The sequence below is a fragment of the Protopterus annectens genome, chromosome 2.part1 (genome assembly GCF_019279795.1).
Source record: "Protopterus annectens isolate FY-2018-M chromosome 2.part1, PAN1.0, whole genome shotgun sequence".
Classification (NCBI taxonomy): domain Eukaryota; kingdom Metazoa; phylum Chordata; order Ceratodontiformes; family Protopteridae; genus Protopterus; species Protopterus annectens.
The window spans coordinates 445,199,691-445,226,463 of NC_056729.1; the positions used below are offsets into that span (position 1 = coordinate 445,199,691).

The 26,773-nt window shown below is 39.7% G+C and overlaps 1 protein-coding gene across 1 annotated transcript in view; it reads left to right on the forward strand.

The window, feature by feature from the left end:
* ARHGAP10 (Rho GTPase activating protein 10) overlaps positions 1-26,773 on the forward strand; it is a 2,173,597-nt gene that overhangs the window by 1,810,225 nt on the left and 336,599 nt on the right. The window contains exons 19-20 of the mRNA XM_044063456.1: positions 6,319-6,451; positions 8,526-8,599. Coding sequence (XP_043919391.1) covers positions 6,319-6,451; positions 8,526-8,599 — 207 coding nt within the window. The remainder of the gene's footprint in view (positions 1-6,318; positions 6,452-8,525; positions 8,600-26,773) is intronic.

Consider the following 26,773-nt stretch of genomic DNA (forward strand, 5'->3'; position numbering starts at 1 on the left):
CCATCCACTGATCTAGTTTGCACTTAAACAGGGTAATAGACAAACTCAGCTTCACATGGATGGGAAGCCTGTTCCATAGGAGGTGCAGTCTCCTGGACACATATCTGTGTCTCCAGCACATTCTGTCTAAGTCACAGACAAAATTCAGGTCCTTTGACCTTGTATTTCTGGTACTGTTTGACTTACGAATATATAGGAGATTCATAAGTGTGGGGTTTCTGGGTGCCTTTTAAGTCAGGCATTGATCACCCCTCAGCATCTATAAAAGACTGTGTAGAGGGAAAGGGCTTTATGGTGCTCTGAATAAGGCAGGTTTGTTGTGCCTTGTATTCTTTTTGTAAGGTACCTCTAAGGTCACTCTAGTTGCTGCATATAGCCAGGTACATACCGAAGGGAGCTCTGTACTCTATGATTGGTCTGATAAGGGCAGAATATAGTGGGATAATGACCTCTTTCAACCTAGATGCCATGCCTTTACTTATAAGTTGGGCAACATAAAAGGATTTCCTCACCACTGTGGCCACATGATGTTTGAAGTAAAGGCTACTTTCTATGTGCATACTCAGATCCCTGACCAGTGGATTGACTGTTAGGGGAGTATTATCAGCATGGCAATTAGCTGGGATGGTTGACCTCCCAAAGGGCGCAATTATGCATTTCTTAGCACTGAATTTAAGACCATGGCTTTGGCACCATTTATTAGTCAAGGATAGGCTTTCTTGAAGAATGCTGGTGTCTGCAGGGGACACAGTAATAACACCCAGCTTGCAATCATCTGCAAACTTAGTCAGACGTAAACCTTCAGTGTTTACTTCTACTTCAGAGAAATAGATGCCAAAAAGCAGTGGGCCCAATACTGAACCCCTGGGGGCTCTGCTAGTGATTGGCCTCTTGATGGAGGCCTCACCTATTTTTACTTCCTTTGTCCTATCAGTTAGCCATTTGGCTATCCAGTGGGTGATAAAATGGTTTACACCTAATTTAGTGTGCTTGTTAGTAATGCCTCAGTGTGGGGTATTGCATCAAAAGGCTTGGTCAGGTCGAGGTAAGCTGTGTGCACAGTCTTGCCCTCATCCATTGCTTTGACAATCCTCTCAAAGTCCACCAGATTTAATAGTCATGACCTTACTTTAACAAAGTCGAAATGTGATGGGTCCAGCATTTGCAGGTTACCTGTGTCCTTATTTATCATGTCCAAGATGATTCTTCCCATGGCCTTACATGTGAGGCTGTTCAGACGTATGGGCCTGTAGTTACCCAGATCTGTGGTTGGACCTCTTTTGTGCAGAGGAATGACTGTAGCCATCTTCCATTCCTTTAACTGTAGTCTCCAGTTGAAAACTGCTTCAAGTGGCCAGAGAGTTCATGCTTTGTGCTATTTAGTAAGCATCCTGGGATGTTTTCCGAGCCCATCAAGCAGTATTTTTGGCCTTGGAACGTACGTCAATGAAGTGTTCCTTAGTAATGGTTGGGGGATTGTGGTATGCAGTATTTCCTTTGGACTATCCCAGGGGGTGGGGGGAGAAATTTGAGCCAAAAGAATGGCAGTGGACTCTAGTTCAGTGTGTGTGATGCCATTTACAATTAGTTCTAAGCCTTGTTGCATATTTAACTTGAGGTTACAGACATAGCCGTAGAAAGCTTTCTTGTTGTCCATTGCCCAAGGAGCTATTTTTCTTCAAATTTAGCCTTTGAAGTATAAATTAACCCTCTTAGCTGCCTGATTAGATTGGTCAGAGGGCTTTTTTATGTTGGGTTTTGTTCTTCCTTTTCTTGGCCAAGATTTTTTTCTTTTGTTGTGTAACTGATTGATATTGTGATTCCACCAGGGTGGCTTGTCTTTTGAGTTTGTCTTATTCTTAACTCGTTATAGCCACGTGCAACTCCAATGTTTATGCAGTTCCTTCTATTGATGCTTCTAGGTGTCAAATATTGTTTGTTCATATTTGTGGTATAAAAACCATGCCATATACAAGGTATCGGATGATTTCAACTTAAACCATACATGATGGCAAACTGAATTGTATTGATATTCAACCTCTGTCTAATGCAGCTAAAGAGATATTGAATAGTATTTGTATACGGTTTACATGTTTTGTAATAATTTTCATCTTTCTCTAAAATATTTCAGCATTCAGGTAACAGAACTGCATAGCCTAATATGAAAGCGCACAACTATGTAGAAAATCCTGCTGGTGGCATGTGTCCTGCTTGAATGGTTACTGAGATATCATAAGCTGTTTATACACAGTTACAAAATTAATATTCACTGCCTTTATTTTGGCCTATAAAATCCATTTTAAAGCATCAAAGTGAATGAATGCCACTAATGTAAAGATGAATTTATCCTGAATAGTTTGACATTTACAGTTTTCTAGTAACACTTATGGTTCCAGAGATATGAATACTTATTTGAACTGTAAGGTGATAACTACATTTTTTAAAGGCTCAAGCCACACCCACTAGGAGTTAAAAGTTCACACTCAAAAGAGGTGGTGGTGCTGTGGTAGCGTTGTCGCCTCACAGTAAGCCATTGTCCTGTTCGATTCTCAGCTAGAGCGTCTTCTGTGTGGAGACATGCGTGAATGGGCGTACCTTCGCTGAAGGTTGTGCGTCAGGGCCGGCAACTCAGCACGTAAAAATCTACTGCCAATCATTAGCGGACCAGAGTTCCACTGTGGCGACCCCTAACCGGGAAAAGCCAAAAGACACAACAACAACAACTCAAAAGAGCTGTACTGGAGGGAATTAGTTAATATGAGAGAGCACAGCTCGCTCTGTACACCTGTCAGTATGTCTGTACATTGATTTGGTAAATAACTCAGCATATGTTTTGGTGTTTACTAGGTTTGGAGATGCTTAGAATTTAACCAAGTTATAACTTAGTAGAGAGAGGTTAACCTTGGAATACTTCGTAAAGGTTTATGGTTTCACTGGGTCCCTGGATTTAATTATTAATCAGTACTGTCTTATGATTAGAACTGCAGTGGTGGTGCTGCGGTAACGTTGTCACCTCACAGTAAGACGTTGTCCTGTTCAATTCTCAGCTAGAGCGTATGGAGACATGCGTGAATGGGTGTACCTTCGATGAAGGTTGTGTGTCAGGGCTGGCAACTCGGCACATAAAAATCTACTGCCAGTCATTAGCGGACTGGGGTTCCGCTGTAGCGACTCCTAACTGGGAAAAGCCGAAAGACACAGCAACTGTCTTATGATTAGATCTGGCAAACAGGGACATTACAATGGGTGAGGAACATTGCTCCCCATTGTTCACATGTACAAGGTCAAGGATGTTTGTACCACTGGTAGGAGAGTCAACTAACTGTTCCAGGATGTTGGTATTAACAAAGTTTGGGAATTGCTGGGCTTCTGCATTAGAAGTGGTGTAGGATTCCCAATGTATAGAAGGGTAGTTGAAATCCCCCGTGAAGATCCTATTTGGTGGGTTCAACAGTGAGGGACTCCAGTACATTGAGACAGGTTGTATGTGTTTCCTGGGACATGAAAGCGGACCTATAGGTTGTAAGAATATGATACGACACCCTGTTTATGGTGAGTTGTACATGTATGAGTTCCAGTGTGTCATACACTTTTAACTAGTGTGGACGTGAGGTTGTTTTTAATATAGACTGAGACTCCACCTTTACTTCCCTCATGTGCAGTACCTGGTCTAAAGGTGTGAAATACATTAGAACCATACATTGCCAGGGTACTCTCCATGACATTAAACCATGTATCTACTACTATACAGATGTGTACATTCTCCATGGAGAGGAAGGCTTGCAGGATTGGAGTTTCTTTTTAAGAGTTCTAGCACTGAGCAGTACCACCTTCAGATATTCATTTGTAGGTTCAGTTAAGTCGGGAGGTTTATCAGTTTGGCATTGCCTAAAAAAGACACTATGGGGTAGAAAAAGTCTTTCCCAATATCTGAAAAGCCTAGAGAGGATAAGAGCAGACCACCCCTGGTAAAGCAGCATGGTCTGTCAGCCATGTCCTCCCAGGCTGTCAAATATTGTACCCCCTTGGACTGATACCAGAAGCTAAGCCAATTGTTAAAATCAGTAATTTTCTGTTGGCAATGTGGCAGAATCCTTGGAGAAGGTAGCATGCTGCAAACTAGTTTCATACCAGCCTGAGACACGGGCATTATGTCTTGCTTCATGTTGTTACAGGAGGTGTGTCTCAAGTCAATAACCCCCACATGGACTATGACAGAGTCATACTGGTACCTGTGGTTCAATGACTTGAGTGCCTGTGTGACTGTCTAGCCCCAGAAAGGCAGCTATATGCTCTCTATTTATAGTAGGAGCGATTTGCTTGAAGGTGTTTCTTGCTAGGTGGCTGGAGGGTGAATAGGTGAGGGTAAAGTTGCAACTGATGTCTCAGCGTCTTATAGTTTCTAAGTAGTAGAAGTATAACTTCTAGAGATAATTAGGTGTTAAAAGTAGTAAAAAGATGCTACTTCGCCCTCAGAGGAGCTGTGCAGTTTTACACCGGTATCAACATAAGGACACTGACAACTTTTTGAAAAGCTTTGTTAGCAGGCATAAGGTTAACAAAATTATCTTGAAATGCTCAGATAGCTAAAAGTGTACAATGTTCCACCTTTAGCAACCCACAGACTTTCTCACAAGTTCCTAAAACATTTATTATAAAAAATAACAAATATGCACATCTAACATGTAACAGTAAATGTTATTGACAAACGCCTGGCCTAGGTAAGATGTATGAGGATGGTGAATGTGCTGTTTTCAGTATTTTTTTTTCTTTGTTTTTTAGTTTGATTTGTGTTTTGTTAGAGTTTTCTGTGTAGTTAGATCTAACTCTCCAGCACTATCCATTTCAGTACAGGGCAATATTGGCATATTGTTTTTTCACCTTGTCAAGTTGGTCTATATTTTGCTACCTGTGTCTACTGACATTCTGATCCATCACTCATCCAAGCACCTATCAGAGCTTTTTCTGTTTAAGCTTTATCTCATTCCCATAGGGCATGCTCTGCTGATTGTCATGGGGTGGGAATGCAGTGAGTGCAGTGTGGGGAGTCAGCCATTTCCATAAGTGGAGTAACCCATAAAATGCACTTCCCCTTGCAAAAATATACCTCAGATTTTGTCTCTAGTCTTCAGCAAGTATCCTGGATGGGATGCACAGCCCAGAGATAAACATCTCTCCTCCTTTCCAAGGTGAAGTGAATGAACATTATCCCGTAGCTCCTGTTTTCCTCAGCTGGGTCCTCTATTGCCCTTTCTGGTAACAGAACATGGGTCACAGTCAGGATTGTACTGCTGTACACTGTGAGATTGAGATTTCTAAATTAGTTCTGCCTGGATGTGTTTACCAAACTGAACCAGAAGACAGCAATTCTCAAAGCTAGCATGCAGATGGGCAATGCTTTAACAGTCCAACTGCTTATCAGTTATAGAAGTGCTTCCATATTAAACCACTACAGACAAAAGCAGCATCTTTCCATTGTAAAGTATATTTATTTAGCAGTAGTCATTCCTCCTTGGGCTACCAGCAGCTCATAGTAAAATGAGCTGTGTACTGCTAGTGTCCCTTCATCTTTGAGCTTCAGTACCAAGCCAGCCAAAACATTCATTTTTCCTGACACTGGTGACCATACTGCCAAAGTTTATCAATTAATTGTATGGGCTATAATGCCCCTTTCTGCTCAGGGTGGCTGTTCCAGGATTGGCCTGTGGTACTGCCATTCCAAATGTAAATTCTTGTTACAGTGCATTATCCCCTTCCTTAATCTTCATCCTGATGGCACACATAGGTGTATAGGTACTTGCTAGGCTTGCATTCCAAGGGGACCACTGAGGAGCCTGGCCCAAATTCCCAGCTGACCCTAACCATATGTAGACAAATGAGAGTTGAGGGTACCATATCTTTTCCCCATGGCTCACAGTGTTACCCCTCTGTACCAAGTGTCAGACTAACAATCACTTTCTTGTGTAAATGCTGTATGCCGGGAATGGAGCTCATTCCATTCTTGTAGAACAGGGCACTACTATTTAGATGTAACAAGTAATTGAACTTCACTTTAATCTGTCTGATGTCTCATTCTTACCATGTTGTGCTAAGTGTATGTGTGTTAAACATTTAGATTGGACTTTTTTGTTTAAATTTTCTAACATTCATGTAGAACTTGTACTTAAAAATGCAGAATGTTGCCTCTCATAATCCAGTTAAAGTTATTTTGGTTGCATTGTTTATGCTGTGTGAAGTCAAGATGTTTGTAATTGCATAAATTGAAGAGCTGCGGTAGCTAGCCACCTACTATATATGTGTATATATGATGTTTTTCAGATCTTTAAAACAATGCCAAGTGAAACCAATCCTCAGCCTATTTCCCCGCCGCATGCTCCTCCACGGCAGTCTCGGAGACAGAAGAATAAACGGCCCCTTGCTGTTTATAACCTGACTCTCAGCCTGGAAAATGGTAAGGAAATATATGGCATAGTATGCAAATCTGGATGAAGCAAATGTTGATATTGCTCACACAGATAAAACTTTGAACTAAAGCAAAATTGTAGCCTTTCCTTTTGTTGTAACACAGAAAAAAATGAAGTAGGAGTTTGTAACCATCTGTACAGTTCTTTCCTTAATTGTGTGACTTTCTCTTTTTTTTCCACATTTTTTTTTTGCACAGTCATATCAAACTGGTTTAGTACACTGTCTGAGATGCAGGTGGGAAGACTTCCCTCCCCACTGCTCTTAAGCACCACAGAAAGCCTTTTGAAGTTGCAGTTGTAGCACTAACACAATTGTTTTCCACTAAAGATGTCATAGATACTACCAAGATTGCTTTCTATTAAGTATTCTTGCTACTTCCTGTTTTTATTTTTTAACAATTCTTTATTGGGATTTGGCATAATGGTTAAGGTATTTACATCACAGGCACATGGTACAGTGTTTTATTCTCACTTTGGGAAATTGGCTAGGCTTAAAAAAGCCCCATGTAATCACCTATGAATGTATAACTGTATAATTCTTTACTTCTTTTACAGTATTGTAGAATGTTTTTATTATTTGAAAATGTTGATTGCTGCAGCTTAGCTACCAGTTAGTTTTTTATTTGTCTTGGAATATACTAAACATTCCCATGAATTCTGGAATGCTGTAAACGTGGCCAAGTCAGAACAATGCATGAGACCAGGCTATTGCAAGTGGTGGGCAGATACTCATCACAGCCGCATCACAGACCTGTGGTCTAGTTGTGGTAGATCACCTCAAGGCCAGTTTGAAGTGTGAGCAGCCAAGGGAAACCTTGAATGTTCATGAACTCTTCTGTTAGTCGTAATGAATTTGAGTGCACAGATGGGAAAATAACACTGGCATTTTTGATGTAATGTACAGCAATTTATATGCAAATAAATGTTCCATGGAAGGGAAAATGTTATAGATGGCTAAAGTGGAGGAGAGGTTTCACTATAGCAACAGAAACCACAGAGATAGACATACGAGGACAGAGGGATTTTCCCTCCAAAACAAGGCAGCAAAATAAAATAGAGAAGGTAGTATGACAATATTTGAATATAGAAAAATGTGAAATATAGACAGGAGATGTGGAAGACAATAAAGTAACAAAGATGTACCAACACCAGCCCTCCCAACATCAGGTGTGAGCAGTACAGCTATACTGTAATGTGAATGTTATTAAACAAGAAAATGTGATACCCCTCAAGGAAGTTGATCCATCAAATCAGTCTTAATGCTAGTAGATCCTCCCATTTCCTTGCAAGGGGAGCCACAGTAGCAGTCAAACAAAAAGTGGTCATAAAACACAAACAGCAGTTAAATGCAGCACATTTGCAGACTGGTAGCAAGAAAAGAAAAACAGGCCTCAAAGGGTTTGAACCCATGGCTTTCCTAATAATACTGTCCATACCAGTATATTAGCAAGAGGAGCCACATAAACAATCAGAGTAAAAGGAGTGGTAAAACACAATATCAAGGAAATGTAGCACATTTGCAGCATGATAGCAAGAAAAGGAAGATTGTATTCAGGGAACTTGAGCCCATGCCTTTATTAATGATGTTGTCCTTACCCAGTGCATTAACAAGGTGAGCCACTGAAGCAGTCTGGCAAAAGGAGTCATAAATTACATATATCAGGGAAATGTTGAAGAAATGCAGACTACAAACTGAACATTGTAAAGCAGAATATAACCACCAGGGGACTCGAAGCCCCCACCCAGTGCATTGAAGCAGTACAAATTATTTCATGAGTACACTGAGCATGAAAGCAGTTAGAGTAAGTGTGTTAGTTTTAATCTAATGATGACACACAGAGATGCTTAGCTGATTTCCATGACTGATTGCAAAATTGTAGTGTGTGATAAGGTTTTGAATTCATTTTTCCCAAAGGAAGAGGGCTGTCATCTCTCATTGGTTGTACATTTTCATTGTCATTGCTGTCTGTGATCCTTTATGCAATGTCTGACCACAGAAAGATGATTTTATTTATCCAAGTCCTTTTTAAGCAAGTGTATGATATGTTTATCTGTTTTTAGACAAGACTAAGGAATGGAAATGGGAGTACAGAACTGAGATAACAAGGAGAAACAAGCAGAGGGTAGAACACAAGGTGAGAAAATAAGGAATGAGGAAGATGGAGGTGGGGTAGGAGCATATCTCTCAATTTCTTAGATCAGTGATCATGGGGAATTACAGCCATATTTGTCAAAATGATGTAATGACATCCAGATATTATCCCACTAAACTACCACCAATTAATGTGACATCCAGATAATATCTTACCACTGCCACTAATTAATGTGACATCCAGATAATATCCCACAGAACTGCCACCAATTAATGTGATATCCAGATAATATCCCACTGAACTGCCACCATGTAACGTGACATCCCTTACTATCCTGGGTCAGTAACTAAGGAGCTTCAGTCCGCACTACTGACTCCAATGTGAGACTGTTACTTAAACAGAAGTAATATTCACAATTTTCTCCTAAGAGCACAATAGGAACATGTTCTATAGCCTGGGACTGGACTGCATACTTCTGTCCACCCTTTTAGAGCAATGTGCTTCAGTTTAAGACCTCTGATACACTCATACTTAAATAAATGAAATCTTACATATCCAAACACTTCTGGGAATGCCTGACACAGATTTCCAGCTGTGTTCCTTCCCTAAAATACTACACCAGTGCTGCCACCAATCAGAGAGTCTTCATGCCCTTCTAAAGTGGTGTCCAATTATGAAAATTAAATATTAAAACAAATAATAGCAAATGACATAAGCAGCCAGGCTTTGGAGTGGCCCTGGGAATTATCAACGCAAGAATAAGCACTCTCAGATCACTAAATGAAAACACTGATTGACCAGCCACAAGGTAAATTAATAAAAATATTTAATGTTGAGCAAAATGATTAAAATACAAAACAATAATTTCCAATAAAAAACAGAGGTCAGTCACCAGGAAAATGAAATCAGTACTGAAGGACAGAAATCCAGCATTTAGAAAAACTCTAACTGATCTAACTGTGATAAGTTCTAATTTTCCTATCTGACTAAAGAACACTGTCTCTGATCTAAACTAAATTACTACAACAGAGCAAAGCCAGGCTTACAGTTCTTGGTGAGTTCTTTTTGGGTATCCATTGCACAGTACATCTAACTGTTAACTGACTGCCTTCAGCTGTCTTCAGCAGGCTCTTTTATAGACTAGTCTGTCAACTGTCCCAGTTCTACTTTTCATTTCATATTTTAAAAATCAACTAATAGCTGTTTTTTCTAAAAGTTCCTTCCTGTCTTTCAGCTTTTGACAGTAACACATAGCAACTGTCAACATTCCGATGACATCATCTCTGATCAGCTGAATCTGAGATAATTTGCCTTTAGAGTCTCTCTTCACAAACATGCACAGTTAGAAATGCAAAAGGACACTGATCAAGTCTTTAAAACATTCTGTACAAACGTATCAACTAACATGTAAGAACAATATCATGCTGGCGTATAATACACAGATTAATCTGAAATTATGTAAAAAAAAACTCAGCCAGACATGTTAGCACAAATAACAGTGTCTAATTTCTTCACAATATCAGTCCTCAGTTTTGTCAAAAAGGTACACATTTTAAGATGTGCACATCAAACAGTAGGAGCCAGTCGTGTATGGTAGTTAGATGTGTGTAATGTTGAAAGGTATGGGTGGGAGTATTTTTAGTGGGATGCCTGTAACTGTATAGATGGACGAGTTGATCATGATGTTCATAGGGTCATAGGTTGGTACTAGGCTATCGGCTCTAGGGCCTATGCAAGCCTAGCCATAACAATTCCCTGGATATTTCTTCCCACAATATTTACTTCCCTGGACCCCTGTCTAGCAGGGTGACTGACGTGATCTGTGGGGTGAATTTCCTATCTCCCATCCAATCGTCAAGGTTCCTTTTGAAGAGGGCCAAGGAGGCGCTCTGCTTGACATGTATGGGCAGTCTATTCCAGAGTCTGGGGAGTCTCTGGGTCAAATCTCAAAATGCATCCCTGACAGGACAATACTGAAACTGTACATATATATAATAAAGATGCTGATCATGCAATAAATAAGTCTAGCACAGGTGATAGACAAGGGACAGGTACTTTTATTGTATATTGTGAAATGCCCAACAAACCATTACTTATGGCTGTTACACATGATGGACCTTGTAGTGGTGCATTAATATTCATGGAATGACAAATATACTTTGCCTTGACAACAAAGTTTTTTTTGTTTAAAGTAGGGGTATTTGACCCCACAGCCATGCCTTGCAATCTCAGTGCACATAAATTTAACATGAAGATCAACTTGTCCATCTATACAAGAGGAGATATACAAAAGCGCAATTCTAATATTGCAGTTACTACTACCTTTGAGCATAGCTGTCTCATTTGTGCCTGATTCTGCTGTCTGATCTGGCACCCCACATCCTCAGCTCTTCAGGGAAAGAACAAAAAAATTGCCCTCTGCATTGTAGCAAGCAGCTCGCAACAGCTTACCACATGAAGAGCTGAATTACTGTTCTGTACCAGCATTCAGAAGTGCTGGTACAGAAAATCAGATGCAGGAACTGCACTTTCTAATCACACCTTCTGAATTTTTTTTGCACCGAGAGCAACTGCTCCCTTCCACAACCCTTGCTACTCTTCTCCCTTTGAGCTATGCCAGAACTGATAGATGTGGTACTGCAGTATAGAAGTTATACTGAATTATTTTAATGCCTGTGGCTGTTACTGTGCAAACAGACATTTTTCACAACATGTATACTCACCTCATGTTCTCTTAGGTGCTCTAGTTTGCTTCTGTGCATCTCTCTCTTCTTTTTAGTCTCTGCAGATGCCAAAGATATAAGCAGAGCCGAATGAGAAATTGGATAGTGGAATGCAGATGTAGGCCATTTATTAAGTGAAAAGTTGGTATTCATACAGTGCAGAGGTGGTAACTGTCCTAACTTCAGCTTCCCATTGGCCAAGGAGGTCAGGCTTGTGTCGCCTTATGTCACCGTAGTGGGGGTGGTACTGTACGTCTACACGTGGGATTCCAATAGCAAGGTTGTCAGCCTTGAATAAACTGTTCCTGGCATCAGCCTTATACTGTGACCAGGTATAGCCCTCCTGCAGGAGCCTTCAGCTGTACCTCTTATGAAGGATGTCCAGAAAAAAGTCTAGGACTTCTCCTCACACCATCTGTGTGCTCTAAAAGGAGCACTACTCTCTCTCCTGCCGAAATTATCTCACCTTCAAATATCTTAAAAAACATAGCAGGGAATTGGTGTCCAGAATAGTTCTTTTATGTCTCAGCCTCTGCACAATGAAGGACACCAAATAGTAATGCATTGGCACACTGCATTGCAAAATAATAAAATGTAAGCACTGTATTCCTATGTTTCCACTGGCACTTTAAGGTGTGAAACATGGCAGCCCCCATACCACTGTTTGCTGCTGAAAATGCATGTTCTGTAGTGACTCCATTTTCTGATGGTTAGTCATGGTACGACAGTTCTCCCAGTCGTAATCTGTTTTGCACAGCCTGGATGCACTGAGCTGTTTATAGGTGCTCGGGGCATGTGACAATGTTTATTAAAAGTGCTTATCTCACAAATGTATCAGTTCAGAAACAATAATGAGATGAGTCCTAATTAGCATAATCACTGTGCCCAGAGGGTTGAATCTATACAATATAAGAGCAATGAGAAACCCAGAGCATCATTGTGCTATGGAAGAAAACTACTTTGAAAGAGGTTTGAATCCTGAAAGCTGAATTTGTTGAAAGCTTTCCTTCTGAGTCACGTATCTGCTTATATAAGGTAAGTGCTACTCCTTACACAATTGATTCAGTTGTAGAATGTTAGCTGCTACTGTTCCTAGACCTTATTGCCTGTGAGGGATGTCAGTTCGACATTGATTTTAAGACACGTTGGCTAAAGCTGTCTGAGGAGAAACATTGCAAGGTTACTGCAAGTAGCAGACTGTAAGGCTGTGAAGGTTGATGGCAGATAAATAAAACCAAATAGTGCCAACAGACACACTGACCATAAACTAAAAATAAAAAAATCCCGACCACATGAAGTAAACGAAAACTTATTTATTAAAACAACCGTCTTGGCGCTTTCACCTTGACATACAAGGCTTCTTCAGAGTCATTCACAATACATCCAGCACCCCCTTATATAACACCATAATGATTAGTACAACCAATCAAATACTTCCACATTCATTTAAAGTGTAAACCATAAATTTAAAGTAACATAACCTGATTAGGAATATCAAGTTACATATTTATATTTAAAATACCCATACCACTTCGTTCTTTCACAATTGTGCAAAAGCTAACAACTTACTTTTTAATATATAACCAGAGCCCTTTGCTTTAGTATTGATATCAAAGAAATAGCATCATTAAGTCTTGGTGTCACTGTAGTGTTCAATCTAAGTTACCATTTTACCTCCCTTACCTCAACCTCCAGTTTCTCATCACCCTCATTTTCTGCCTGCAAAACTCGAAATGTCAATCACAAAAAAGATAAATCTTTTAAAATCAAAACATTTAGTACTGTGAAGATAGAGAGCGTTGTGCACGTCTTTATTTTTAATCACTCTAAGGTGTTCACTTATTCTGTCCATGAGCCTATGTGTGGTTTTACCTATATAAAATCCAGGGCAGGAGGTACAGGTTACTAGGTAAACCACATTAGTCGAATTGCAGTTGCATTTACCAGGACATTTTAAGGCTAAGTTTGAACTAACTTCTGATACATATGGGGAAATCATTAATGAACTTGCAGAACCCACAAGCCCCACATTTGAACATTAATACCTGTACCACGTTAGTTTATTTTTATTTCCATGCCATTCCAAAATATTTTTAATATTTCTACCCATGCTGTAAACTATTTGGGGTTTGTGTCCAAGTTTTTCTTTGGTTTCTTGTTCAAAACATGTCTCCCAACTTTTGTTAATAATAACGGTTATAGTCGGGGTCCAAGTTATTGTAACGCAAAACAGTAGCATCCCCTTCCCTAGTTTTCTGAGTAGCTTGTAATTGACCTCCACCCATTTGAAGAACTGGTTGGTATAATACATGCCTTTTTTCTTACTTCATGTTTCACTTTCATCACGACCTTTAGTGGGTACCCCCTCTCCAAAAACAAACCTGTTAAGGTGTATAGTTCATTGTTAAAGATTCTTTCATCACTTATGAGACGGGAATACCTCACTATCTGTCCTTTTATTATATTTGTGTGATGCTGAGGATGACAACTGTTATAATGAAGCAATGTATTAGAAAAAGTTTTTCTAAAGATGGTACTATGCAGTTTGTCATCCTCCTCATTAACCCAAAGATGTATATCTAAAAAATCTATTTCTTTGGGTTTCCATCTACTAATAAACTTCAAGAATGAAGTTGTAGAATTCAAATACTCGACAGATAGGTAGAGGGGGTCATTGAGTATCTCAAACATTTTCGAAACATAAGCTGTCTGAGGCATGATAAATAACCCCCCACCTTTATCAGGTTTCATAATCAGGAGGTTATCATCTCCAGCTAGGGCTGTGAGAGCTTCTTTTTCTTCTACTGATAAATTTCCTTGTCTGTCCCACTTCACTGTTGTTACCTTCCTCATCTCTTTTTCACACATTTTTTCAAATAATGCTGTTTCATAATTATTGGGAGGGGTAAACACACTTTTCCTTCTCAGATTACTAGATCCCCCCTCCATGTTCAAATTAAGATGCCCCTGAAAAAATAGTCTCAAATTAAGCTGTCTTGCATATAATTTCAAACTAATTAAATTGTCAACTGTGTCAGACTTAAAATCAGGAACAAAGGAGAGACCCTTTTTCAATAAATCAAAGTGTGTTTCATCCACATTTAAATCACTAAAGTTATAAATTGTGAAACCCTGTTTTTTGATAATATCACATTCTAACAAACCATCACAATTTGTTACAACCCTGGTCTCAAAATCATTACAGTCATTGTGCAAATCTGTCATGTCCTTTGCAATGTCATGTCCTTTGTTATCATGTTGTCCATTATCAAAATACATTAACTCCATCTCCTTCTCCCCCCACCCCTTTTCTTCCTGTTGTAGGGGTAATTCTTTTGATTCCTGGAGTTACTCTTTGCTTGTTTTTTTTAAGCGTTCTGATCTCCTGGTTGAAAGTCCTGTTCTAAAAAAAACTTCCTCGTCGTCACATTCTTCACAAAAAACATTACCCTTGTTTCTTGTGCAGTTTTGCATAGTATAATCATTCCCCCTCTCACTATTTTGTCCAGCTGTGTTGGTAGCTCTAGCTGTAACACCAATAGGATAAGCTTGATTGTTTTGATAATCAGCTGTGTCTCTAGCTAGATTCCGTTGTTTACTATTTAGATTATCTTTAACAAATACCTCAATGTCATGTAATACTTTGCGATATTTATGATTATATTGTTCAAACAACAAATCATTCACTATGCTTTGCTTTAGTATTGTAATTTCAGATTGTAAAGCAGACAACTTACTTTCATTGTTCTTAATGATGATGTCAAGCATTTCTAGTCCGGCTTTATCAAAAAGCCCAATTAGTTTCGGTAAGCCGTTGTCCCTGTATGTATCCCCATAGGGAGTTTCCATAATCTCAGCCCTCTCGGAAGTTGCTTAAGCATAAATGATTTCTTTAAAAAAGCATCGTCTAACTGCAGGGATCTATACTTTTTGCACAGTTTCTTGAAATTAGCTATCTGCGTTTTCAAAGTTGGCATGTTCGTGTTCTTAATTACTGCTTCTCCAAAATCTATTTCCGGTGCCGTCAACCAACTCGAGATATCCCTTCCACCCTGTGTGTTCCGTTTTGCAGCCGTACCAGCATTTTCGTTCTCCATTAATATCGATGTATGAAGGGTGAATAATTCAGCTTGGGAACTGGATAGGGAAGTCTCTCCATCTTCTCTCCCTCTATCCTTTAATAACAGCGCAGACAACTTCTGCACAGATGTAACCAGTTCCCCAAAGAGCGCTTCCATTTGAAAAACTTGGTATTGAGAATCCGTTCACTCCCATGGCAGGATAAAAAACAGTAAAGAAAACCAAATAGTGCCAACAGACACACTGACCATAAACTAAAAATAAAAAAATCCCGACCACAAGAAGTAAACATAAACTTATTTATTAAAACAACCATCTAAGCGCTTTCACCTTACACATACAAGGCTTCTTCAGAGTCATTCACATTACATCCAGACACCGTAATGTAGTACAACCAATCAAATACTTCCTACATGCATTTAAAGTGTAAACCATAAATTTAAAGTAACATAAGCTGGCTGTTCATTTTTTAAAAAAATCCATAATATTAGTTTAAAAATTCAATCAACCATGAATGTCAAGTTGCATATCAGGAATATCAAGTTACATATTTATATTTAAAATACCCATACCACTTGGTTCTTTCACAATTGTGCAAAAGCTAACAACTTACTTTTTAATATATAACCAGAGCCCTTTGCTTTAGTATTGGTATAATAGCATCATTAAGTCCTGGTGCCACTGTAGCATTCAATCTAAGTTGCCATTTTACCTCCCTTACCTCAACCTCCAGTTCCTCATCACCCTCATTTTCTGCCTGCAAAACTCTATCAATCACAAAAAAGATAAATCTTTTAAAATCAACACATTTAGTACTGTGAAGATAGAGAGCATTGTGCACGTCTTTATTTTTAATTGCTCTAAGTCATTCTTATTCTGTCCCTGAGCCTACGTGTGGTTTTACCTCTATAAAATCCAGGGCAGGAGGTACAAGTTGCTAGGTAAACCACATTAGTTGAATTGCAGTTGCATTTACCAGGGCATTTTAAGGCTAAGTTTGAACTAACTTCTGATACATATGGGGAAATCATTAATGAACTTGCAGAACCCACAAGCCCCACATTTGAACATTAATGACCTGTACCGCGTTAGTTTATTTTTTATTTCCATGCCCTTCCAAAATGTTTTTAATATTTCTACTCCTGCTATAAACTATTTGGGGTTTATGTCCAATTTTTTCTTTGGTTTCTTGTTCAAAACATGTCTCCCAACTTTTGTTAATAATATTAATTATAGTCGGGGTCAAGTTATTGTAATGCAAAACAATAGCATCCCCTTTCCTAGTTTTCTGAGTAGCTTGTAACTGACCTCCACCCTTTTGAAGAATCGGTTGGTATAATACATGCCTTTTTTTCAGTTATTTCATGTTTCACTTTCATCAAGACCTTTAGTGGGTATCCCCTCTCCAAAAACAAACCTATTAAGGTGTATAGTTCATTATTAAAAGTTCTCTCATCACTTATGAGATGGGAATACCTCACTATCTGTCCTTTTATTATATTTCTTTGATGCTGAGGATGACAACAGTTATAATAATGAAGTAATGTATTAGAAAAAGTTTCTTTTCTAAAGATGGTACTATGCAGTTTGTCATCCTCCTCATTAACCCAAAGATGTATATTTAAAAAATCAATTTCTTTGGGTTTCCATCTACTAATAAACTTCAAGAATGAAGTTGTAGAATTCAAATACTCGACAAATTCAAGGGGTTCCCTTTCGTCACCTTGCCATAAAATTAGGATGTCGTCCAGAAATCGGTTGTAAGATTTTATCTTCTCCATAATTGGGAGTGTCAAAAATATATTTTCTCTCCCATTCCAATAATACCAGGTTTGCAAATACGGGGGCGCATTTCGCCCCCATAGCCACACCTGATATCTGGTGGAATAACTCCCCCTCAAAGGTAAGAAAATTGTTTCTCAAAACAATTTCCATGATTTCCACCAATAAATTAAACTTAGTCTTGTCAGTCTTTTCATTTTTCAATAAACTCTCCTGAAACATCTCAAGTCCACTCTCATGTGGAATAACAGAGAATAGGTTTATGACATCTATTGTCAAGAAAGAATAACTTCATTCTCTGTTTGATTTCAGTCTTTCAAGACAGTGCCAGGAGTCCTTGACAATATGTTCGGCATCCCTCACCACCGGTATTACACTTGTATCCACCCATGCTGCCAAAGGTTCAGTTTGTGACCCTTTTGCTGATACTGTGGGTCTAAAGGGTGGATTCTGTGGATTTTTGTGGACTTTAGGGATGCCGAAAATTTGGGGAGTTATTGGTTTTTCCACTGTTAGAAATCTTAAATCATTCTGGTCAGAACACCTTGAAAAAATGCATCAGACAAGAAAAAGTCTTTGCAGATGTAAAGGAAAACACAAAGATCAATGCACGTTAGGTTCAAGCAAGGCACCCTTTATTACTTGCAGCAAGGAGACAAAGCATGTAGGTACAATGTTTGTCTGATTTTCCATAGTTCAGCCTAAAGTTTTTATACAGTTTTCTACAAGTTCACAGAAAGATGCTATTATTAGATTTGCTGCTGACATGGTCAAATAATTGCTGTCTTGCAAAAACATGTTTTTTCAGAAAAACAACCTGGCCTTGAGTTTGTTTCAGCTTCCCTTAGTTTCTCACAATTCTTTCTCTAGTTCTGATATGATACATTCAAGGTACAGTCCTGGCCTCAATACACTTTCTGCTGACCAGGTGGATTTACAGGCATCCATTGTTCTCTCTTCAGAGCTTCTAGCAGCTGCATATTTTCACACAGAATAAGCAGAATAAATGTATTAACTCCTTTTAACCCTTAATACACTAAACCTGCATATTGCAGTTGTACATTTTAATACACTAAGCCTACATATTGCATTGCAGTTGTACATTTTCCTAACATTTCCCCCCTTTTAATACTTTATCCGACTTTCAAAACAAGCATAAACAGTTTTTCTTCCCTTAACCATTTCCCACTCAGGATTTGCAGTTAGAGAGTCATTCAGTTCAAGCTTGTGAAAGTATTTCTTCAGCTTTTAATCAGTACCTCTAACTCAACATTCTGATATAAAGTCTTTGAAATTGAAGCGTCTATGAAATTTTCAACTAGTCCTTTTATACAGGGGATGCAGCAGCATCCACACACCATCAGTAAGGCTGCCCCTACACAGATGGCATTCAGAATGTTCATCAAGATGCTGCCCCAACCCCCGAACCATTTTTGGAAAAAGTCTGTTAATGGATTCGGTCCTGGTTTGGTCATGGCCGACACTTGCTGAATTATTTCGAGATGGCTGTCTTTTTCATGTTTGTTATCAGGAATAAATGAACAGCACTCCTCCTGGATTAAAGCGCATAACCCTCCTTTCGCCGCTAGGGTGAAGTTGAGAGCCATGCGATTTTGAAGTACCACTGTCCTCATGGCTGTGAGTTCATCAGTCACCAGATCTAGGGCGGAAAAAGTAGCATTACTCATTGTCTCAAGAAGTTTGGATAGTTTTCTCAGCTCCCAGATCGATTTCACTGCTCTGTATGCTGGTATTATGCCAGACCAAGATATGATGTCATCGCCCAGATCCATGTGCAACAGTCCTTTGTCACTCACATGGGCTAGATCATGGTAATATATCCAGGATGCATCAACTTGTCCCACTGGATTAGCGGGTTTCTTGATTTCTCGAACATTTTGAAATTTCCCCTGGGGTAGTGTCGATACATGTCATATTGCTGGAATCAGATATGCCAGAAAACAGCTTCCAGACCAGTTGCCTGGTAGCCATTTATATGCTCTATCACCACACATGAAGTAGCAGTCAGGAATTGCGACTGAAATGTTTCGGATTTTATAGTTACCGGGCTTTTGTTGGATCATAGCACAGAACATTTTACTATACACAATTTGATTTTCATCAACAGTTTTCTTCCTTTTAGTAAAGTCATTGCTATTGCCAACCTGTAATTGCTGGCCTTCGTTTGTCGTGGTGCAGGAATTCCCGGTACAGTGATGTATCACTGTCATATTACAGGTGCTATTTCCAACTTCTGTTTTTCCGTAGTTTTGAAAGCATACTGTTCTTCTTTTTGCCTTGGGTAAAAATAGGGTCACTCTTTTAATCGATGTCACATTCACTGCATCCTTCAGTAGGACTTGCAAGGTTTGATTCATATTGAGGGCGTCTGCATAAGCGTGCTTAATAGCCTGATAATTATTGAAATTTGGGTGCCACTTTGCACGTTTACTTCGTTCTACTTGTGTGGCTGAGAAGAGAAATGGCCACAATAAAAAGATTATTATTACTAATACAGTCAACAGGATGGTCATGCAATATTTCTGCGGAAATGGTCGTTCTAACTTACTGTTTTCTCCGGCTCTTTCAAACAGATGCATTTGGATCTTTCTTGCTTCTGTCATCTTCGCCCAGGACATGTAATCTTACTCTCTGCCCTATAGGACCCCAGCACCGATGATTGCTTCACTGGGTTTGAGACGGATCAGTTCCTATTGATCTGACCCCCCTTTGTAGCCAGACTTTTGTGCTTAGGGTCCCGATGGAGAGGTAAGGTCTTTGTCCAGCTTGAAGTTCTTCACCAACTTGCAGTGCGTTAGATGTATCCACGAAGCTCGCTCTGCTATTTTGACTGCAGTAGGTGTTGAAAGAAGCACCTGGTAAGGACCTTCCCACTTTGGCGATGCCCAGTTTTTTCGCTTCACGATTTTAATCCACACCCAGTCTTTTGGCGTCACTGCCACTTCCGATGTTTCGGTTTGTTTTTGACCTGAAACAGAATTAAACTGCAACAGATGTTTAGAAATCAACAACTTTTTCATATATTCAGCAAACGTAAAATCAGCTTCCTGGTCTGATGACATGAGAGGTTTCCACTGGGGTGTGTAATAAGCCCTCCCATAAAGCTTCTCAAAAGGAGTCAGTCCTTTTGCTGTAGGGACGGTTCTCATGTTCAACAGTGCCAGGGGTAAACAGTACAGCCAGGTTTTCCTTGTCTCAGCCATCAATTTCCTCAGTTTGCTTTTCAGTATACCATTATGTCTTTCAACCAGCCCTGCAGACTGCAGATGATATGCACAATGATTTTTTAAAGAAATACCAAAAAACTTACTCAGCTGCTGTATGCTTTGATTTACAAAGTGTGTACCATTGTCACTATAGATTCTCTCCGGAATGCCGAACCTAGGAATAATTTCCTTGACAAGTACTTTTGCCACTGTAGCTGCATCTGGGTTTTTGGTTGGAAAGACTTCCACCCATCTGGAAAACACATCTATAATGACAAGGCAATACTTCTTATTCTCACATTTGTTCAGTTCTATGAAATCCATACAGATAGTGTGAAACGGATATGGTGGTGTGGGAAAACTCTCTTGCTTGGGCTTTATCTCCCCCTGTGCATGGTGTTTGTTACAAATCTGACACATTAAACAAAATTTTTTAGAATAGTTTGTATATCCATACGTTGTGAACACTTGATTCACCAGCTGTATCATCCCCCCTGTTGAGACATGGCACTGCCCATGGCTCAACAATGCCGCATAGCGGAACAAATTAGAGGGTAGTATTGGTTTCTCTTTCTTAGAGATGTATAGCCCATTTTTCGAGGACTGCTCCTCGTTTTATCCATTGCTGTTTTTCAATTTGCGTAGTAAGTGTCTGCATTGTTTTTAACATATCCAGATTCAAAATTTCAGAGGGTTGTAATTCCTCATTTAAAATAAATACCTCTGTAGCTGCTTGTTTTGCAGCTGTATCAGCTCTTGCATTACCTTTTGAAATCCTATCTTGTTGCTTGGTGTGAGCTGCACATTTGCAAATGGCCACCTTCTGAGGTAACTGAATAGATTCTAAAAGATCTAAAATAAACTGCGCATGATTTATAGGTTTGCCAGTAGATGGTATCATTCCCCGGTTTTTCCACTGTTGTGCAAACACATGTACAGTGGAGAAAGCGTACTGGCTATCAGTAAAAATGTTTACACATTTCCCCTTTGCTAAAGTACATGCCCATGTCAGGGAAATCAATTCTGCTGCCTGTGCAGATAAATGGTGCGGTAAAGATTTTGCTTCTATAACTTCAGTATCAGAGACTACTGCATATCCTACTAGGTTCTGTCCTGCAGAGCCCCTTTTGCACGAGCCATCCACTTAGTATGTCACCTCAGCATTATCCAAGGGGACATCTGTGAGGTCTTTTCTAGGTAGTATCTTTTGCTCAATTACCTGCAGGCAGTGGTGCGGTGTGCCGTCTGCAGGGGTTGGTAGCAGAGTAGAAGGGTTCAAAGTCGTGCATCGTTCAATTGTCATATGAGGTTGGCTCAATAATATAGTCATGCAGGAGAGATGCCTAGCAGGGGAAAGAAATGCCAACTTTTCCTGCAACAAGATAATTGCGACTGCATGGGGTACCCTCAAAGTGAGGGGGTGGAACAAAACTACTGAAGCTGATGCCTGTACTGCCATTGCAGCTGCAAAAACTGCCTGGACACAGTGGGGGTAGTGACCGTGCCACTGAGTCCAACTGTGATGAATAGTAAGCAATGGGACGTTGCTTATCCCCATGTTGTTGTGTTAGTACTGATGTGATATAACCCTGCTTGCAATCTACAGTCTGGAAAAAACGTTTATGATAATTTGGTAATCCCAGAACTAGAGAGAATGCTATTAATTGTTTCAGTTTACAAAAAGCCGATTCTGCTTCCGATGTCCATTGTAACAAATCTTGCGCTGCCATGGGTGTGTTATATTCAAGGTCAGTTAAGGGTGCAGATTCCAAGGCATAGTTTGGAATCCAGCCTTGACAAAAATTAGCCGTTCCCAAGAAGGACATAATTTCCTTCTTGGTGGTAGGCTTTGGTGCCTGCAAGATTGCCACTTTTCTGTCCTCATCTAATGTTCTACCTTCCTTGGATATCACATATTCTAGGTACTTCACCTGTTTTTTCCAGAGCTGCAGTTTGTCTTTGTTTACTTTATGTCCCTCAGCAGCTAAAAATCGTAGAAGTGCTACTGTATCTTCCCTACAATCCTGCTGGGTGGGGGCCGCTAACAAAATGTCGTCAACATAAAGTAAAATCTGACTACCCTTCGGTGGATTAAACCTTGCCAAGTTACTTGACATTTCCTGTGAGAATATCGTAGGGTTCTCACAATATCCCTGTGGTAGTCACGTATATGTGTATCTTTTTCCCTGAAATGTGAATGCAAACCAATACTGGCTATCTGAGTGTATCGGTATTGAAAAGAATGCGTTACTAATATCCACCACAGAGAAATACTTTTGTTGAGGTTTTAAGTCATTTAACAGTGTGTGTGGATCTGGCACTATGGGTGCCCTTGGTATTATTGCGTCATTCACAGCTTGCAAATCCTGGACCATACGCCATTCTCCATTGGCTTTTTTAACTGGAAATAAAGGTGTATTACATGGAGAATCGGGAGATTCCACTACTACCCCTCCCTTAAGTAATGCTACTATGATAGGTTTTATCCCTGCCTCTGCATCTTTCCTTAAGGGGTATTGTCTTTTCTGTGGTCTAAAAGCTGATTTCGGTGTGATATTAACTCGCCCTGCCATACGGATAAGTCCTACATCTGATTTCCCTGTTGACCAGAGATTCTCTGGTACATCTCGCAAGGTGTTTTCTTCCTCCTTCAGTAGGAGTGTCCATCAGCTGTCTTCGAGAGAATGCAGGTGCACAGCTGGGTTGGTCTCTGTCACCCAATTCAATTTTTGTACTTGTATTCCCTGTCCTGACATTTCCAGTTCTGTTTGTTTCTCCCATTTTGTGGCTTTCTTCCCTAGGTCTGCCCACTGTATATTTTTATTCTTGGTCAGGCTACCATGTGGTAATCGATTAAATTTATAAAGTGCTAAAAATTCCTGAGGCAGCGAACAGCTGACTACACCATTCCCTTCTGTGTCCCAGTACAGGTTACGCAGTACCAATCTGTTTGTATGATTCTTAAATAATTTTTCCTGGTGTATTACAAAAATATAGGGTACAATGTAACAGGTGTTGTTTATCAATGTCGAGGGAGGGAAACTTACTGATAGCTATGTTCATCAGCTCCTTGGTCACAGTCCCCGGACCAGTTGTGACCAAGTCCTGACTATACCAATAAAATATTTCACCCCCCGATTGCACCGTAAAGGTGTCAGTTTGTCACTGTGCTTCCATTCCCTGCATGGTTGGGACTACTGCTGTACCAAATAACTGCATGAGATCCCTGCCCAAGAGATTCACTGGGCACTTTGCAGAAATTACAATCTTACTTTTCTGTGCCAATCCCGAAACAGGATCAGTTATTGTAATATTGCGGGAGAGGGGCTCCCGATATAGCTGCCCATTAGCTGCTTTGACTAATATGTAGTCGGATGATTCTGAGTTTTCTGGCAATTTGGAGGGGTGTATCAGGGTTCGTGATGCCCCTGAGTCGCACACAAATTTTACTTCCCTGCCTTCCACCGAAAGTATAACTTCTGGTTTAGTATCTGCTAAGTAGAGCTCCAAGCTCAATAAAGCCAAGTCTAGTACTTCATCTTCTACTTCACCGTCATCAATTCCTTGTACTTCCTCTATTTCCCTTTTCACATTCTCATTTGTCCTTTCTGCACTAGCCCCTTCTAATGATTCCTGACTATCATATAGTCAGTCTTCACCTTCCTTGTCTTCCATAGTTGCTTTCTTATTTTTCTTGCAATCCCTTTTTACCACATTTGAAACATTCACCCTTTTTCTTGCGTCCTTCAAAGTCTTCTGATCGTTGATCAGACGGCCTACCTCCCTGTGCATTTTTCCTGCCCTTCTTTCTGTGATGTACTACATAAACTTCCGCTCCGTCCTCTACAGAAAATACTTGAGCCTTCTTTTTTTTTTGCTATTGAAATGCCTTTCAGCATGCCTAGCATATTCGAGTAGTGATTGTAGCCTGCCAGTTCGATGATCAACCATATGTTTTGTAATGAAACTGCTTATAGGTGCACTACTGCCTTTCAAAAATGCATTTTTCAACTGCTGTTCATATGGGGAATCTTGTTTTTGGTCTTCGGGGATCTGCATCCCACAGTGGTTATTAAAACATTTCAGTAGCCTAGCGAAATATTAGTCAGCTGTCTCACCCTCCTGTTGGGACGCATTGATTAATGCACGTCCAGTCTGCCCTAGGTTTCCATTTTTCAGAGATGCGGTCTGTAAGTCCTTTTACTCTAGCGTCTAAATCTGCACTGCTATGAGGAAGGGGTTTTTGTTCAGTATCACGTGGATTCCAATTGCCACAAATCATGTACCAGTCTGGCCCTACAATTTGTCGAACTACCCTTTCTATTTCTTCCCCGTTTAAATGATAACTTAGCCTCATTCCTTGTAAATCGTCTGAGAATTTTCTAAAATTAATTTTTGGATGGGGAATCCCTTCTGTAGCTTTCCGGATATCTTCCGGAGTCCAGGGTCTGTATACTAAGATGGTTGGATCCTGATTATCCTGCCCAGCCTGAGGGTTCGGTACTTCTATGAGTGGACATACTTCCTCTTCTTCTTCTCCCACAGGTTGTGTGTCTTTAAATTTCTGCCATGACTCTTGATTACCTGCTTTTGTTCGGGACCGAGTTTCAATGGGATCCCTTATTTTAGCTAGTTTTATAGCGTCCCTATCCTCAGTGACCACAAGATATAGCGGAGGTGGATCTACCTGTCTATTCACTCCATATTCTGGTAAGGGAGGGGTAGGCTGAGGTGCTGTTGTTATTACTAGGTTGTTATCCTCCCTATCTAAAAACATTGTTTTTGAATCCTTGTTCTTTTGGTCCCTACGGTTTACTTCCTCCAGCCACCTGTGTGCCTGGGGAATTCCTAACTGCCGTTGCTTTTTTACCTGACCTTTAGAATCAGTTTTAAGTTGTTTAATAAGTTTGACGAGTAAGGATTTTTCCAATTTTCCATCAAATTCTTATTTAATAACCCATTTTGAAAAGTATCTGACATTGTCTGCACGCTGTGACTGCATATATTTTGCATCTTCCGTTAACGGTGGGTCTCTGGGTATTTTTGCACAGTTATTACCCATTTTCCCTTACTTTTGATTGTTACGTAACTTCACCTTGATTCTCTAGTTTTAACGTGTACCACGGATTTTGTTATAGTCTCTTCAAAATGACTACCTAAAGTCTACTTATTCTGTTTCTCCTGATCTATGACAAGACAGTACCTTTTTTATCCCTGACTGTAAGAAAAATACAATCTGACAAAAAACAATACATATCTAGTCCCTGATCCTAAAACAGAAAAAAAAAAGTAGATTCGCCTTACCCGAGCCCATGTGATTGATCACTGATTCGCGGAAAACCCATCCTTCAGTCACAGATCAGAAAGTGGTTGGCCTCTTTTGACGACAATTCAGTCGGAGGACTTTACATATAAGAAGAACCAATTTGGTTTCTTCCCCGTACGGTTTCAGCCACCTGGCCGTCTGATCCGAGGCGAAGAGAGGGATTCTGGTCCGAAGGACCAATCTGTAAAGGAAAACACAAAGATCAATGCACGTTAGGTTCAAGCAAGGCACCCTTTATTACTTGCAGCAAGGAGACAAAGCATGTACGTGCAAGGTTTGTCTGATTTTCCATAGTTCAGCCTACAGTTTTTATACAGTTTTCTACAAGTTCACAGAAAGATGCTATTATTAGATTTGCTGCTGACATGGTCAAATAATTGCTGTTTTGCAAAAACATGTTTTTTGAGAAAAACAACCTGGCCTTGAGTTTGTTTCAGCTTCCCTTAGTTTCTCACAATTCTTTCTCTAGTTCTGATATGATACATTCAAGGTACAGTCCTGGCCTCAATACACATTCTGCTTACCATGGTGGATTTACAGGCATCCATTTTTCTCTCTTCAGAGCTTCTAGCAGCTGCATATTTTCACAAAGAATAAGCAGAATAAATGTATTAACTCCTTTTAACCCTTAATACACTACTCCTGCATATTGCAGTTGTACATCTTAATACACTAAGCCTACATATTGCATTGCAGTTATACATTTTCCTAAAAGCAGATAACCCTAAGCTCATATTCTGAGCAAGTTCATTACAATGTTACTGCTGTGTGTCTTTCACATATACAGTTAACCACAATCTTAGTTAATCGTGTAGTCTAATGGTCAAGGTTATTTCTTAGATTCACTTCTGTAATATTTTTGTGGGGAATATATGCTTAGTACATATATGATACTTGACATTTTATCAGGGATTTTGAGTATACATATATAATTGTCATGCACAAATTGAGTATATACATGGTCCAGTAGGATAGGAGTATTGTACTGTTTTGTATAGCTATGCAAAAGTGAGGCTATTAATCCCCCTTGTTTGTCATGCAGAAAGAGCACTGCCTAAAAATCAGGGCCCTAAAAATT